The 18484-nt window shown below is 41.8% G+C and overlaps 1 protein-coding gene across 1 annotated transcript in view; it reads left to right on the top strand.

Annotated features, from left to right (window-relative positions):
- The window catches only part of PKHD1 (PKHD1 ciliary IPT domain containing fibrocystin/polyductin), an 808705-nt gene that overhangs the window by 599508 nt on the left and 190713 nt on the right, over positions 1 to 18484 (top strand). Inside the window, exons 47-51 of the mRNA XM_089685961.1 lie at positions 1731 to 1818; positions 4665 to 4819; positions 12682 to 12834; positions 13481 to 14359; positions 17110 to 17275. Coding sequence (XP_089542087.1) covers positions 1731 to 1818; positions 4665 to 4819; positions 12682 to 12834; positions 13481 to 14359; positions 17110 to 17275 — 1441 coding nt within the window. The remainder of the gene's footprint in view (positions 1 to 1730; positions 1819 to 4664; positions 4820 to 12681; positions 12835 to 13480; positions 14360 to 17109; positions 17276 to 18484) is intronic.

Raw genomic sequence — 18484 nt, forward strand, 5'->3', positions numbered from 1 at the left:
ATTTCCCATGAATTGTGTGTCTGTGCTGTGCTTGAGGCTGGTGGTTAACTTATTATATTGAAAAATAAGGGAAAAAGTTATGAGGTCAGTATATTTAATTTGGTAGAAACCTGGTTCTTTGAAAATGTCACCAAATTTGTGCAACTGCAATTATGTAAACTGCATAATTGAATCCCTATAAACATCGGAGGCCATTCAAATAAATCAGTTTACACTGGTGACCAGTCTTTTGTCACCCTGCAAAAGTTACTTAAACGACTGAAAAAAAACCCCATTTAGGCTCAACTTTGTACTTGGCATGGTTCCCACTGTTACCAATGCTGTTGACTCCATCTTCATCAAAAAGCCAATTTCATTGTGGACCGCATCATCATTATGGTTGCCCTCAAAGGGCCAGTTGTATCTGTAAGACTATATAAATGTATCTACTCTTTATCATATTAAATAATTGCCTCTGCATTTGAATATTACTGGCTTTAGTAATAACTTAAGACTTACGCTTTGAAGGACAGGTGCAGACCAGCATGTATCCCATTCGCACTTCTGTAGTAGATGGTGGAAGGTTGAAAAGGAGGGTCACACACTGTATCATCCACAAGAAATTTTACTATAGACTGCTCAGACAGAACATGGTTCTTCCATGGTGTTCCATCTGAGCAGTCTTTGATAACATTTCTTGTGGATGATACCAGTGGAGTGCGACCCTCCTTTTCAACTGACATAGATTTGTATTGTTCTCATAATAATTATAAGCAGATGTCCAGAGCCCCCCTCCACCATCAGAAGTCAAGATTTCCCCACCTTCCCTAATATCACTTTTGCTGCTGCCAGGAGGAAACTGGGGGCAGAGCTGCAGGAGAGGCGCGAGGGTCACATGAAATGACCTGGAGGGCCACATTCAGACCTTGGGCCTTGTGTTTGACACATGTAATCTATATAGTGTCCAACTGATTGGTGTGCAATGAATAGAGCAAGGTGTGAATATTTTATAATATGTAATAATGTAGACTCCAACAGCCTCCAACTTCTGGACCCTGCAGCAGTTGCATGGGTTTCTGAAACTGCAAGTAAGCCCCTGGGTTCATGGTATAACACCCACAGATGGGTAAAAATTATTCTTCAATCCTATTCACAGGGAAAGGGTTGGGACAGCCAACATTGACCTGTATTTTGTGGGAAAGTTCATTGTAAATTGGAATACATTCAAGCTTTTTTTTAAACTGGATACAGTGGGAAGGCTTTAGAGCAGGGGTCTGGGTGCCACCACCTTGGATGTGATGTCAGCCAACTCCAAGCTGTCACTCATGTTATACTATATAGTATTCCCCTTTACTCCTCTCACAGCAGCTACATAAAAGATTATGAAGGTAGGTGAAGGGAGCTGGGCAAGCAAAGACAGTAATAAGAAACTTCCAGAAGAGTAGAAGGCTATGAAATGCAAGGGGGAAGGACTGTGCTAGAGAATTGACAGTTTCTGAAGTTTCAGCTCCCTAGGAAGTTCAGGGGCACATTGTAGGTCAATAAAAATCATTTTTGGAAAGGAAACATTTTGCAAGTAAGCATTTGAAATACTTGTTTTTTTGTACATTTTACCTGCAATTTGTTTAGGTTAATGACAGGGTCTCTTTAAAACTGATGGAACCCTGTACAAATGTCAAGCCATCTGCTGTCTTATGTTATCAACAGTTGTTCTCCCGCTTCAACTCATATCTTTGTTTTGCTTACTGCAGAAGTTTATGGAAAGTTACAGATTCATAGTGCTTATCCCAGCAAACCGTGGACACGTCTCGGGGCTGACATTGCGCCTGGAAATGAAATGTAGGTTATCGGGAAGAAAGTCTAAACACAGCATATTTGAGTATTATCACTATACCTGAGACGACTCTAGGGCCATTGTTAAATATTGTCTGAATATAGCTAGGGAAAAGCAGAGTTGTGTGTGACCAGACCAGCAAGAATGTACTATGTACAAATCCGAGGACCAGAGATAATGCATGATCAATCTTATGACTATGGTTATTTATTTCTATTACTGTTATCTTATAGATCTGTGCAAAAAAATAGCTACAAATGGGCAGAAACAATACAATAATACAATACAACAATAATGAAACAAGTACATTTACTGTATGTAGCAAAATAAATCCGACAAAAATAAGGTATGTTAGGAATGAGTCTATTTTGTGTGACATGAAAATCTAGATGGATTATTTACAAAGAGGTTGATTTACTAAAAGTGGAGAGTGCAAAATTTGATGCAGCTGTGCATGGTAGCCTGATTGGCTTGTTCAATTACGCTTTGACAATAAAACCTGGAAGCTGAATGGTTTCTTTTCAGAGCTGCACCAGATTTCACACTCTCCAGTTTTAGTAAATAAACCCCAAAGCCACAGAGGGAGCCATGTTAGATAATGGAGGAGGAAGCAGTGCTGGATCAGTAAGGTGTAAATAAAGTAACAGTGTATGTCTTGTTATAAAGTGGAGGAGGAAACAGTGCTACATTGGTAATATGGTAATATATATATACTGTATATATACTGTATATCTACTATTTTGCCAAAAGTATTGGTCGGCCTGCCTTTACACACACATGAACTTTAATGACATCCCAGTCTTAGTCCGTAGGGTTCAGTATTGACTTGGCCCACCCTTTGCAGCTATAACAGCATCAACTCTTCTGGGCAGGCTGTCCACAAGATTTAGGAGTGTGCTTATGGTGAATGTTTGACCATTCTTGCAGAAGTGCATTTGTGAGGTCAGGCACTGATGTCGGATGACAACGTCTCCGCTCTAATTCATCCCAAAGGTGTTCTATCGGGTTGAGGTCAGGACTCTGTGCAGGTCAGTCAAGTTCCTCCGCCCCAAATTGGCTCATCCATGTCTTTATGGACCTTGCTTTGTGCACTGGTGGGCAGTCATGTTGGAACAGGAAGAGGCCATCCCCAAACTGTTCCCACAAAGTTGGGAGCATGAAATTGTCCAAAATGTCTTGGTATGCTGTCGTCTTAAGAGTTTCCTTCACCGAAACTAGGGGGCCAAGCCCAACCCCTGCAAAACAACCCCACACCATAATCCCCCCTCCACTAAACTTTACACTTGGCACAATGCAGTCTGGCAAGCACCGTTCCTGGCAACGTCCAAACCTAAACATGTCCATCGGATTGCCAGACAGAGAAGCATGACTCGTCACTCCAGAGAACACGTCTCCATTACTCTAGAGCCTAGTAGTGGCGTGCTTTACACCACTGCATCGGACGCTTTGCATTGCACTTGGTGATGTAAGGCTTGGATGCAGCTGCTGGGAAACCCATTCCATGAAGCTCTCTACACACTGCTGTTGTGCTAATCTGAAGGCCACACGAAGTTTGGAGGTTTTTAGCTATTGACTCTGCAGACAGTTGGCAACTTCTGCACACTGTGTGCTTCAGCATGCGCTGACCCTCCGCTCTGTCATGTTACATGGCCTACCACTTTGTGGTTGAGTTGCTGTTGGTCCCAGTTGCTTCCACGGTACACACGGTACACACGTGAATTCACTGAGCTCCTGAGAACGACCCATTCTTTCACAAATGTTTTTGGTTGATGCTTGATTTTATACATCTGTGGCATTGGTGGGTATTGGAACACCTGAATCCAATGATTTGGAGGGCTCTCCCAATATGTTTGGCAATACAGTGTGTGTGAGTATACTGTATGTATGTATATCTATCTATATATCTATCTATATATATATATATATATATACTGTATACAGGGGTTAGACAAAAAAATGAAAGCACTACATGATTTGCAGGTATGTAAGTGATGACATGTTTCACGTTGAAAGAGAAATCGATGTAACGCCCTTTTGCTTCCACTGTGTGATGAGACACCTAGCAAACAGGTGGGAAGCCTCACTTTCGTCATTCACTTTGTGCGCTGCTAGTAATACGGAGTCATGTCACAGCTTACTGAGCTTCAAAAATGGAAAATTGTTGCTTAGCTGGTGTCTCTGTGACTGAAGTTGCCAATTTATTTGCTGTGTCGTGAGGTACAGTATCAAAGGTTAGGACGAGATATACAGTTTCAGGGAAAACGTCATTTGATAAGCATAAGCGCAGTCAACATGACCGACTGACCGAAAGAGACAAAAGGACATTTCGCAGGATTGTAATCCAGAATAAGAAAACAACTGCTGCAAAAGTGACTGCAGAGCTTAATCTCAGTTCTGTGAAAACTGAGTCTCGTGTATACTGAGATTGAGCTCTGCAGTGGAGTGAGCCCAAGGTGTCAAGGGCCAGTCCCCTGGGGGTTCGTTATCAGGCCACCCTGTACTCACAGGAGGATGCTGCAAGTCATTATGTGGCAGCGTTCTCTACAGCCTTCAGAACCCACCCCCTGCTGGACAACAAAGAGGACTTGTGATCAAGACCAAAGACACCTGGAGAAAGGTTTCCTATATAGATTTAAGAGGGTGACATAAGGGGGAGGGTGGCATATCTTCTCTGTGTTGTGCAAATCAAGTTCAATTAAACTGTTCTTTTACAGTAGCTGAGTTCCTTCATGGCTTTTTTTTAAGCTTTTCTCATTATTCTAGATCCTCCTCTTAACTTACCTGCTGTACTGCCATACATGCACATGTGCACCTAACTGTTAAGACATTCTGACTTATGCTGTTTTTGTAGGATGACATTAAATGACACCATAGACTGGAATCCGGGTGATAAAATAATAGTTGGCTCTACTTCATATGAAGCTCACCAAGCTGAAGTTGTCCATTTAAGAGACATATATGGTTACATAATTCGAATTTGGGGGCAACTTAACCACCGACATACTGGTAAGTGCTGATGCAACAATTTTGAAATTGAACAAATATTCCAGTTAATATTTTTGTCTAGATCTAAACAACAAACATTTTGGCAAAAGCTGGCCATCATGTGGAAATTTGGTGGAGTGAATGACCTTCAACTGCTTTCAAAATTGAAAAGCGGTCAAAAATATAAAATACAGGATTTAATCAACCATAAGGATTAAACTTCCACCAAATTCGATCTGACCTTTTTCAAAGACATTATCATAGATTTTATTAAACTGTATTTAAGCTGCCAATTGACTGCCCAGTTTTGACTTCACAAACAAGGGAATTCTGGTGGTCAGTTGAACTTGTTGCATATTTTATAGCGAATACTTGAGCTCATATTTTGTTACCGCTGAATGGAAGTGGTTAAAATTGACTGAAAATCGCTAAGTGTATAGCAAGCTTTACACTTAAACTATGCTTTGTTCTTGTAAGGAAGAACTGAAGGTTGACTTATTTCTCAACCCAATGTTGCCTATATTTACCCTTTATTTATTCTCTACTACCCCATTAGCCTGCTGGAATGAGGTGAAAAAGCCCTGTGTAAGCTCCAAGTTTGTATAGTTGAAGCTTTCACAGAGCAAAAGAGTGTATGAGTGTTTAGCTATGGTGATGGCTTGGTCCTGATGGGAGGAAAGAGAATAAGACACATTCGCCCCCATACACAGAGATAGCAGGCATTTCTCTTAATTTTGGTGAGCAAACAGAGCAGTCTCAAAACATGTCCTTAAGGATCACTAGCAAGAGCAAATGATCAGCAACAACAGTCAGCATTGGCATTCAAAGGATGGCAAGAGCAAATAAAGTTAGTTTCATGGTTTCCAATGTTCACCCTAGCCCTTCTTACCCCCCACTGCTTTGTCCAGTCCACAGAGCCTTGAGTAAAATCCCTGTTTATGTCCCAGGTCAGGGTTGAGTTGGAGTCTACACTGGGCTGAGAAATCTCCCCATACCCCACATCACAACACTTGAGCCTAGATATTGGTTGCTGAGGAATAACTTGTACCCTGACGTAACTGGCCAAAAGGGAAACAAAGATAACGTAAGTATCAGAATTAGAAAGGGAAGGCTATCAAATAATCCTGGTACTTTGTCTTACATGGAAACAAACAACATGTTTAATCAAATAGGCCTTATGTGTGCCAAGAAAATATCCCTTACACTATCACGACCTGGGTCTGTAACAGCAACCTCTGCTGTGTTTAGCAACGTCTTTTCTTGCTGAGCCAACTGGGATGCTGGACAGCTCCCTGGACAATTCCTTGAATAATCCTGCCTTGAACCCTGTTTCTCTTGAACCCTGGACAATTCCTTGAATAATCCTGCCTTGAACCCTGTTTCTCTTGAACCCTTTGCTGCTCCAATGAAAGTTTTCAATTTCAATTTTAGCCATACCTTTGCACTTCCTGTTTTCCAGATTATTGTGTTCTCTCCAGTCAATATCATACTGTTGTCATTCCTGCTGCCATCCGTATCTTCATTACCACTCTTTACTAACCTTTGGCTTGTTCCTCGACTATGCTGCTGCTTCATCCCAACCTGCAACAACTTGTTACTGACCTTTGACCTTTTTACTGACTACGCTTCTGTTTGATCCTAATCTGCTATATCCACTACTGAACCCTATCTTGCTCACCTCCTGGTGGGTGCGACCTAGTACTAACATGCAGCAAAACCCATCTTTACCATCAGGAGCTCTGGTGAATACCGTGGGTAAGCCCATGTCATCCACCAGGGTGACCTCCGTCTGTACATATCCAGCTGGTCAAAGGGAAGACTCTCTATTGCTATAGCTACTGGTCTCTGAGCCTGACCCCTGACCGTGACAATTACTTCACTATTACATCATCCCTCCTAGATTGTAAGCTCCAAGGAGCAGGGCCCTCCTAACCCTCTTGTATTGAACTGTATTGTTGCTGTATTGTCTCCCGTTATATTGTAAAGCGCTGAGCAAATTGTTGGTGCTATATAAATCCTGTATTTTTATTATTATACAGTATTATTATACAGTATTTATATAGCACCAAAAGTTCGCTCAGCGCTGTACATTACAATGGGAGACAATACATGAGACAGTACAATAACAATACAATGCGATACACGAGGGGTTCGAGAGCCCTACTCCTTAGAGCTTACAATCTAGGAGAGATGATGTAATAGTGAAGTAATTGTCACGGTAATATCATTGTATAATAATATAAATAATAATATATAATAATAATAAAAATAATAATAATGACTAGCCTGAACTACTGCGAGATTAATTTGGTTTCCTAAAATCTTAATGCCCCAACAGAAAATTAGATTCAAGTCAATGTGACCGCATGACTACTGCGAGTCAAACAGTTGCCATGCGGCTTCAGTGCATTGATCCATTGAAAATTTCCATTTGCCAAAGAAAAAAAAACAGACATTCAGGAAGTGGCAGAATTACCTTTTGAAAGCTTGGAAACTGTTCACTAGCCGCTCTCTAAAAAGCCATCCATTGCAGATCTCATTTCAAACACAGCTCTAATGTGAAGCTAGCCTTAAAGTTTGTTATATGTTAGAAAGCAACCACATCCTGAGTACAAAAGCCATCCTCTGCCAGCATGCTGCAGAGAAGGAGCCTTGCTCTGTATGTGGAAACAGTGGTCTTGCTGCAGAGATCTGACCTGCCCCCTACTGGGTCCAACTTGTAGCTCCACAATCAACAACACTCATGCTCCCTGCTGATTGGAGACGCTCTGAGTCAGCATGTCAGACCTCTGTAGAGAGACCACTGCTTCTACACATAGAGCAAAAGCCCTTCTCTGCAGCATGCAAGTAGACGTTCAGCTTTTCTACTCATGATGCAGCTGCTTCCTGAAGACAGACAACTGTAAACCTTTGCAAACCCTATGTTTTGAGGCACCTGCAATGGATTTAGCTGATTAACCTAAAAGTTTTTGAGTTTTAAAAAGATTTTGTCTGCCTTTTGCAGCCTACCGCTAAAGAAAATAATTTTTGACTAATGAAAAGTGAGAGTAATCTGAAGATATAGCTTGAGTGTCACAGACCAGCAAAGAAATCATTTTACAAAATGCTGGCTCTTCTTTTCACTGCAATAAATCTAATAATGGAGCTTATCAGGATTAAAAATAGCCATTTTACCCGGATTAAAATTTAGAAAATCATCTCTCCTATTTCATCGTTGAGTGAGTCAGAATGGGCAATGATGATACAAAATATTAAAGCGTTTTTTCCCATCTCTGTAATCCTTTAGTATTTATCGCCCCTGAAGTTTGTAGTTTATTCAGTTTAGTTCCATACTGAGTCACTTTAAAGCTGAACTCCAGGCAGGTGTAAAAGACGCAAAGGAATGCAGCTCTGTAATTATCAATACACCAATATGCATTTCTTAGATACAAGCAGTGTGATTGCCTGAATATGACCTGGTATCAGCCTCTTGAAGTCCCTGGACAGCAGGGTCGGAGTGTGACAGAAAGAAGCAACACAAGGAGCCAGTCAGTTCAAGTGCTGGCAAGTAGTGATGGGCTGCATGTTACGTTCGACTTGAACATGGGCCGTTCGTGTGTTTGTGTGCACGAACGGTATGGGAGTTCGATGGGCTGCCCGCCTCCTGCGCACAGAATTGCACTGCGCCCTGACAGTGCATTATTATTGGCCAAAGCATGGCACCTGACCACAGGAGCCAGTCAGTTCAAGTGCTGGCAAGTAGTGATGGGCTGCATGTTACGTTCGACTTGAACATGGGTCGTTCGTGTGTTTGTGTGCACGAACGGTATGGGAGTTCGATGGGCTGCTCGCCTCCTGCGCACAGAATTGCACTGCGCCCTGACAGTGCATTATTATTGGCCAAAGCATGGCACCTGACCACAGGAGCCAGTCAGTTCAAGTGCTGGCAAGTAGTGATGGGCTGCATGTTATGTTCGACTTGAACATGGGCCGTTCGTGTGTTTGTGTGCACGAACGGTATGGGAGTTCGATGGGCTGCTCGCCTGCTGCGCCCAGAATTGCACTGCACCCTGACAGTGCATTATTATTGGCCAAAGCATGGCACCTGACCACAGGAGCCAGTCAGTTCAAGTGCTGGCAAGTAGAGATGGGCTGCATGTTACGTTCGACTTGAACATGGACCGTTCCTGTGTTTGTGTGCACAAACGATATAGGAGTTCGATGGGCTGCTCGCCTGCTGCGCCCAGAATTGCACTGCGCCCTGACAGTGCATTATAATTGGCCAAAGCATTACACCTAACCACAGGTCAGGTGCAATGCTTTGGCCAATTACAGGGCATGATGATGTCGCAAGGGGTGGGGCAATCCCGCCCCCTTGTGACATCATCACCCTATTTAAGAACTGTCATCACGGTGCAGCTGTCAGACGATGGGAGCAAGCGTAGAGGGCGGAGCATTTTTTTTTTTTTTGAGTCCACTGAAGTGGCAGGCATTATGATTGATGTTTGATCTACTACGGGGACTTTTTTCATTTTTAATAAAGGACTTGTCAAAAACTGTCTCCTGTCTTTTTTTACACTACACTTTTTTTTATGAATGGGATTGTGGTACCGTGTACTGCATACTCATGCCTCGGGGGGTGGCTCCAGGATCTGGGGGCCCCCTTGCTAAAGGGGGCTTCCAGATTATGATAAGCTGCCAGCCCGCAGACCCCCATGACCCAGGGTTGTGGGGAAGAAGACCTTGTCCCCATCAACATAGGGAAAAGTTGCTTTGTGGGGGAGCCCCCTGCCCCAAAGCACCCCTCTATGTTGAGGGCATGTGTCCTGGTATGGTTCAGGAAGAGGGGGGTGCTCGCTCGTCCCCCCCCCCTTCCCTAATCGTCTGGGTTGCATGCTCGGAAAAGGGTCTTGTATGGATTTTGGGGGGGACCGTGACGCCATTTTTGAAAAAAGATTTGACATGGCGGGTTCCCCTCAAAATTCATACCAGACCCGAAGGAATGGAAGGGGGGACCCTATAAGTTTTTTTTTTATTATTGTCGGGCAATGCCGACAATTCTTTTGACATTCAGCTGTCAGCGGGGAATCCCGCTGACAGCTGAAACATGAATGAATGTTTCACTACTAAAATACTGCATGACTTAACAATATAACACATACAGTATTTTATTCACTGAGCGGTATCTCACCACATACTCAGATACAGTAAGATACCCCTCAGTAAATTGTCCCTGTTCAATGGCTTGCGGTCGAACTTTTGGTAGGTCCGAATGTTCGACTACGAACCAAACGGGGGTGTTCAGCAAATCACTACTGGCAAGGAGTGTGCTCATAGGAGGATCAAGTACAGTACAGTGAGTTCACCACTGTTCTGATTCTTCTTTTACTGTTCAGTTACAGACTGGGGATGGGTTTAGGACAACCTGGGCTCAGAGAAAGAGGGGGGAATGATCCTGCAAATCAGACAGATGACAGCTAGTAGCAGAAATAAGTACTTTGGGGGAAATCTCTAGATTGAAGGTGAATGTTGCCTCAAACCCTGGTTTTGTTATTTTACTTTTAATGGGCTATTCATTATTATCCTGTTATTTTTGGCTGGGATGCTGGGTTAACTGCTTTCTGTCCGACCATAGTATATAAATGGCTGGATGAGAGCAGCACGGATGTTGGTGGACATACCTGTATGTGCAACGCCTGCTCATGTGCGCTCTCTAGAGTGTGCAGCAGTGGAATCTGTAACCCACTGTGTCCTCTCAACACAGCCAATCACAAATTGCTGTGGGCAGGCCCTGGTACCATGTAATCGCTGTGATCAATCATAGGGAGCACCTGACCAGTAGTAAACAATGCTGTCATATCTTCCTCTCTAGCTCCCTCATCACCTCCTCCCACACTCACCTCCAGGACGTCTCTAGAGCCTCTCCCATCCTCTGGAACTTCCTACCACAGCATGTCTGGTCAGCACCCACCCTGTCTGCCTTTAGGCGATCTTTAAAAACGCACTTCTTCAGGGAAGCCTACCCCACCTCTACCTAAGAACTGTACTTAAATCACCTCCACCAGATCATCCCCCGCAGCTATCACCTTTTGTATCATCTCCCCCTTCCTTTAGATTGTAAGCTCCATGAGCAGGGCCCTCACATTCCTTCTGTACTGAAATGTATTGTAATTGTACTGTCTCCTTTATATTGTAAAGCGCTGCGCAAACTGTTGGCGCTATATAAATCCTGTATAATAATAATAATGTTAGCTCTTTGACTGGTCACAGCGATCAGATGGTACCACGGCCAATCACAGTGTCCCTGTGCCATGTGACAGCTGTGACCAATCAAAGTAGTACACAAGGTTTTATGAATTAAACTTTTACACAATAGTTTGCTGATTGCATATTACAGTGCTAATAGCACTCCAAATGTGCCAAGAAAGAAGAGCGATATACATGTATGCAAATGCACTAAAAACGCAGAAAGCCATGCAGTTAAAAAATGCCTGAGGCTCAAAAAGGTGTATGAGCCTCTTTGTCACATTTGTTGCATGTAGGGTAGCCAAAAGAAGTAAATAGATTGCCTTATGCATGAAATACCTCAATGTGTAATAATTGCTCAAAATGAGCAACTCCTGATGTTGCACTAAAGTAATTTGAATAGGGGCTAACAAATAACATTTTGTTATATCTGTTTAACCTTTTTAGCGGTATTCCCGAGTGTAGCTCGGGGTAAAATTTCTATACCAAAAGCGGTAACCCCGAGCTACACTCGGGCTTACCATGCGGCGTTGCTCTGGGGGTCCCCGCAGCACTTACCTTGTCCTTCACTCCTGCGATGTGTCCCCTGCAGCATCCCCGGCTATCTCCTCCGGCCGATGCCGTCATCTGGCTTCTGTGTTCCGGTCCCTGTGACGTCGGGACGTACGGGCGCCGGAACCGGCGGGAAATTTGAAATTTTTAAAAAATGTCATTTTTGCTATCATTGCTGTTTCAATGCATTTCACATACATTTTGTCCCGAGTGCTTTGTCCTGTGCCCTGCCTGCATTTTGAATGTTCTTTCTGCCTGGAAACTTAGAAAAGTCCATGGCGTCCAAAAAGCATCCCTTTACGTCAAAAGCGGTTTTAGAACAGCGATAGTAAATCAGAACCACTTGCAGAATTGAGTGATAATGATTTGTGGGGAAATTCGTCATCAGACACTGAAAACGATTTTGCGACTTTGCTCAGCGATGTGCGAATTTGCCTCTGTATTTCAAATTTCAGTGTTTTTGGTTTGATTATATTATTGAATTAAATTTATTATTATATTATTATTTTTTATGATTATTTATTAAATTATAATTTATGATTTCGTGTTTCAAATTTTATCCTACCCGGGATGTTTAATAAACTCTTTTTCGGACAGATTTCAGTGAGTTATTCCTAAAAATTACAGCCTACAATAAAAAACTACATATTTCCATGCAAAAAAATGGTACCGCTTTCAGCACAAAAAATCGGAAAGAATCATACCGCCAAGGAGGTTAAATAATACCTGTTGATCTTGCCAGAAAAATTATGTGTCACCTGCTTATTTCCCGTGTTTTCTCAAAGGGTCCTCCTAGTCCTTATCTTGGACTACAAAATAATTAGCCTTTATATTGTGGGGATCTGAGAGTGGGAGTCGTTTACAAGTTCAGCAAAAAAAACAAACAAAACAAAACAATGGGCAGGGCTGACACCACTCAATTTACAAAAAACGTTGTGTGTTTTCCTCCAACAGAAATTATGACCTGAGAGCATTTCTGGTGGATCAACGGGTATTTTTCGGCACTTGTAGGGTCTTTAAAAGTAGATTGTGCATGTATTACAGAGATGTACTGCATATGTGATTTTTGTTTTTGCCTTGATATATGCTTTAAACCTTCATATCAGGCACCACATACAGCATAGAGGATGCCTGGAGAATCCCACTGGCAGCTGAAGTTGGCCTGCTGTCTCGGAATGTTCACATTGAAGCTGATTTACCCTGCACTGGGAGGATATTGGTGGGACAGTATACAAATGCTCAGGATGAAGAATATATTGGTGAGTTGTTTTATGCGAGATATATAAATAATAAATATATATATATATATATATATATATATATATATAGTGATCAAAGCACTGGCTTGGAAAGCCAGCAAATTCATATGGGGTGTAAAATAATTTAGGGAAGTTATGAGTTTAGCTGCCTTCAGATGACTGCCTCTAAAATCTTTAGACATGCTGTTTTATTTTATTTTCCTTGCATGTAACCTCATTTACTAAGCTCTGGAGCAACTGCACTTACAAAGTGCACAGTCTAGTTGCCTTTAGTAAATCAACCCCGTTTTTTATTTATTCTTTGTGTACATCATTGAAAATCACAAATAAATTCCAGGCTTCTTCACAAGAGACTATTGTAAGGTCCAAGGGAGTGATACCCATATAAAGTGCTGTAATATACCTTTTCACTGTGTTTAAAAAGCACTGTATGAGGTATGGTACACACAAGACCCGAAGAAGTCACACATGCCCCTAACACACCTTTTCTGCCTTGGTATATGAAGCTAGGGACTGTACATGTGTGTCCTCCTTGGGTTTTGTGTGTACCGTACCTCAATTTTCTTGGTTTGGGCTGCTGCTCCTGTATTGAAAGGCTTGTTTAGAATTTTTGAGCAGAACACCAACAATGTCTCTCTCTTTTCAGGAACATTAGAGATTTCCAATGTTGAATTTTCAAACTTCGGATCCTCTTTACATTCAGCAATAACATTTACAAATACCTCACACCACTCATCAATTGTATCTTCAAGCATTTATCAAAGTTGTGGCGGTGGGATCCGTGCCACTGACAGTACCAATATTTTATTACACTCTAATGTGATCGTTAACATAACTGGCCATGGAATCCATGTAAATGGAGATAACTATACGGTGACCAATAATTTGCTTGTGCTAATAAAGCAATTAAATGCCCAATCAGAATGGGTTAAAGGTATCAAGATGCATTACCTTAGTAAAGCTTCTTTATTTGGGAATGCAGTTGCGGGATCAGAAAGGATTGCTTATCATGTGCGTGGTGAAAGCTGTTATTCAGATGAAATCTCTCTCTTGGCCAACGTGGCCCATTCAAGTCTTCATGGTCTTCATATCTACTGGGATGATGGCTTTAAGAACTGTACAAAGATAACTGGATTCACTTGTTATAAGAATTATGATTATGGTCTACTTTTCTTCCTTGAGGGCAGTGTAAGGGTTGAGAATGTGGCTCTTGTGGACAATGGCATTGGTCTTTTCCCAGTGGTCTCCCAAGGATCTGTGGAGTCATACAAGTACCCGAAGCAAGAGGTAACTCTTCAAAATTCAGTAATAATTGCCTCTAGTCCCAGGTTTGATTGCATCAGAGACAGGATCAAACCTTTCTCTGCTCTTGTCACAATGAGAGACCGAGCCCCGATATCACCGTTCAGAGGTCGCATTGGCATCCTTTGGCCAACATTTACTGAAAGGCCACGGCGATGGCCGAATTACCCATGGCACATGTTAGGAAGTGATGGAGCTGTCCCAGGCATCATGAAGCTGCAAGGTACATTTCTGCTTTACCTTTCCAGATTTTGAGAACCTAAAGAAAACCTATCAATTAAAATAAAAAATTAAAAGTTAACATTTTGTGTAAGAACAAGCAATTCTCTCTGGTTTTCATGATGTAGTTTGTTTAGTTATCTTCCCTTTCAAAAATGGGTGTATTAAGTTTAGCATTATGTGTCACAGATAGACTCCATTTAACTAATTACGTGACTCTCATTGCACCACAATTTATGCTGTTACCAAAAATAACCAGAAAAGCCTCTACTCTTACCATCACAGTTTCCATTTTTTTTTCAATCTAATCTTCTTATTATATTGTAGCTGCAGCACCCTTGGCTGCTTGAATACCCAAACAGTAACTCCATCTGAAAGGATGCAATCAATGTTTGGTTAAAAATGTTCCACCTGGCTCTGTCCAATTTAAAGTTAACCTTTACTGATCTGGATCGTGTCAACTGCATACATCTCATGTTATTTACTGAGAGCGCCGTAGTAGATAGTAAGGGTATCCTCATCTGCATGTTATTCCCTAAGAGAGTCTTAGTGGCCAGCAAGGGTATCCACATTGTGCAGCAGTATGGTGGGTGGTTGGGTTTTAGCTCTCTAAGCATTACGTAGTCCCTATTTTGTCAAAATGCCCCTCATGGATTCTGTTGGTGTCTCAGAGGTATCAGCTTTTTTGATTGGACACTGCAACTTCTGGTGACCGCTGCTAGCCATCTTGGTGGGGAAACTTATAATTAAAGGTACCCGCGTCATTTGGGTACACCTGGAGCGAATGGTAGCTCAGGGACATAAACCCCATTAAAGACAGTATATAGCACAGGAAAGGTTCTTGCGAGTAGGGTCAGTACAGGGACAACACCTGCATTCAGGAAACATTCCAGTATCCGGATCAGGAATGTGAGGCTCTTCTTAGTAGCACTGTTGTGCTGTTCCAGTGCATAGCCATCCAACACCGCTCCAGCAGAAACCATCCTCCAGTAATACAAGTCCAAGCTTGGTGACATGTAAACAACAACTATTATTCTATTTCATCCTAGTGCTTTTCATTACTGTAATTAATCATAGAATGATTAATTATACAAGATATAATAATATACTAAAACATCAGTATATACAAGATACCAAAACATCAATACCTGTGTGTTTGTCTCTCCCTGATTGGGTACCTTGGTCCCAGGCCGCGCCTAAACCCATTTCTGTCATTCCCTCATGCAAATTGCTCTAATTAACAACTCTACTCATGAAGTATGAGCACTGTTGATGGAAGCACTGTGCAGAGGGCATGATGGACTAATTGAGATCTGGACCACTGAGCTCTGTAATCTGTCTGGATTCCCATCATTCTCCCAGCACAGGGAATTTTAACAAAGATTGCAACATAGTAGTACATTCATATATATATATAAAAGATACCTACATCTATTACTATGGACACTCCTGAACAAAAACCACATTCACTGCTTGAAATTTGTTTGTTGGAGAAAATGTTTGCATCCTGCTCCTTCTAAGTTTCTCATCACTGCGGTCAAAAATGACCATCGATTTGACCGAAATAGAAATGAGACCCTGATTACAAATTATACAATTCACACCCAGTGTCCACATGTATCATGAAGTCTGAGCATAAATCTTGCAAGTTAGCCAACTGATGTATGGAGAAAATGGTGTACAAGAAGCTCAATCCATGTAAAGAACACCAACTGTCATCAAACACTTAAAGTAAACACTCACCAGATGGTAGGACCGCTTACATAAAGAGGTCAATACGAATTTCTATCCATACTGGGGATTGTAGGGCACTTGTGCTCTCTCACCACCTCCAGTCAACAAATGTTGTAAATATTCTCCTATTCAAAAATAAAATAAAGAGAGAGCTCCGATGCTGTAATATTCAGTATTCAAATTATTTAAAATCACACAGCAGTGCATTAAAAAACAAGCCAGCTAAAATTCACTGCAAACACTGTTGGTAGATCCTAAATGACAGCATGTGACATCACTCCACTAACCCCACCCAATCCATTTTGTTCTATAGGGTGACATTGCGTATTGACCTCTTTATGCAGTAGGGTCCTATCAACAGGTGAGTGTCCACCCTGAGTGTTTGGTGGCTGTTGGTGTTCTTTACATGGATTGATCTTTGTGTACACCAGTTTCTCCATACATTATTCTGCCAATTTTCAAGATTTATGGTCAGGCTTCTTGAGATCTTCATCATATATATATATATATATACTGTATATATATGGACACTGGGTGTGGAATGTATAATTTGTAAACAGGGTAGTCTTGTTTCCAGCTGACACAATCTTTATTTTTGTTTTTAAAGGACTGCATACATTTGTTGTTTTGAATTGGTTCTGCTTTTGTACCAGAACTGATTGTTTCTTTATGTATTTGTGATTTTAGCCCACCAATGATTAGAAAATAGAACCAACATTCTTAAAAATGAAAATTTTAAAAACTAAATTTTACTAGTGTATGACCTGCCTAGAACTCAGCCAAGTTCTCTAGATTGGAAATCTCTTTCATGAAATGCCTGTCTGTTTTGCTATTCTGTAACATCATACAGAGCAAAGGGGTTTCCCAGGTTCCAGCAACTTGCCGTAATGCAAGTCATAATCTCTAAGCAAACAGATTTGTTTATCTGGGTTTGCAGCCAGTAGCACGACACCTACTATGAATTCTTTTTTCTGATTTATTTTTCTACTAATATAGCAATTTTTTTTCTCACCTCCACAGATGTTACATTCTCTGGGTTTAAGAGAAGCTGCTACAGCAATGACGCCGACACGTGTATAATATCTAATCCAGAAAGTCCAGCCATAATGACCCCAGTGACTGGAAAAAGGATAAAAGTGCTCCAAATTTCACAGGAAAACAAGTTCTATTTCCATCAGATGCTGAGGTATGACACAAGGAAACTTCATTTTATTAATAACGCAGCCAATGACGCATACAGACACACTTATTAGGACAGTGGAGGATATAGAAGAGTCTATGAATAGTGATTTTAGGGAGATATATCTACAGAAAGTACATCTACAGAAAGTTTTGGGTTTAATTGATACACATCGTTAACTAAGTTAAAGTAAATATAAACCCTATATGTAAAACCTTCCAAAAATAAAAATCCCTAACATTTGACCCTGTCTTACAATAGAAAAAAAGAATTTTCCCTTTCAGATAGGTAAAAAATTCAGTGGTGTCAATGGTTACTAATCCAAGAGGCAGAAATTGCTTATTGCTCAAGGAATCCCTAGCAACATCTGAAGGAACCCTAGGGTTCCATGGAACCCAGATTGAGAAACCCTATATTAGACCATAGAGTCCAGTGTTGTCTTGCTTAAAGCATAAGTTTTCCTGTTGCCCATCTTCTCCAGCGCTACCATATTTTATTGAGATCTGGTGCATGTGCAGACACTCTGTAAGGCTGGCCATACATTATACAATTATCTTCCAATTTTCTGCCCAATTTCCTTTAGATTTACCTTCAACTGTGTAGTGCAAGGGCCTGCCTAATTGGATACAACTGAAAGTGTTGTTTAGGTTTTCCTCCTATTATATGGTTTTTGGAAAATCTAAACCAAAAATCTCCAGATAATTGTATAATGTATGGCCAGCCTAAGTCTCTTCCAAGTCTACAGGACCTGGCAGAGATGGTCATGGCCAGGGGCGGACTGACAACTCATGGGGCCCCGGGCAATAGAGGATCATGGGACCCCCGTGTCCTCGCCCACACCCAAAAAAGCCTATAAAAGGTACCAGGGGCATCTCATGGGGCCCACTACTGACACCAGGCCTTCGGGCAGTGCCCGAGTGCTCAAATGGTCAGCCCGCCCCTGGTCACAGCATGTGTTTGCATGCGCTAGACCTCCGGTGCAGACACTCCACAGGTCTCTTTCAATTTTCAACCAAAGACCCATGTGGAGTGTGCACATGAACAGCATCCTGCATATGGCTGCTAGGATGGCTGCATCAGAAATCCGAAGATGCGGTTTGCGAGATGCCACACAAGATCACAAATGGTTCAGAGTCTCTACCAGAGAACTGGCAGAGACCTGTGGCATGTCTTGGGCATGTGGGATCAGCTATAATAGGTTTTTTTTTTACAATT

This window comes from Staurois parvus, unplaced genomic scaffold, assembly GCF_062004578.1.
Source record: "Staurois parvus isolate SC_StPar_1 unplaced genomic scaffold, SC_StPar_1.0 ptg000390l, whole genome shotgun sequence".
Lineage (NCBI taxonomy): Eukaryota > Metazoa > Chordata > Amphibia > Anura > Ranidae > Staurois > Staurois parvus.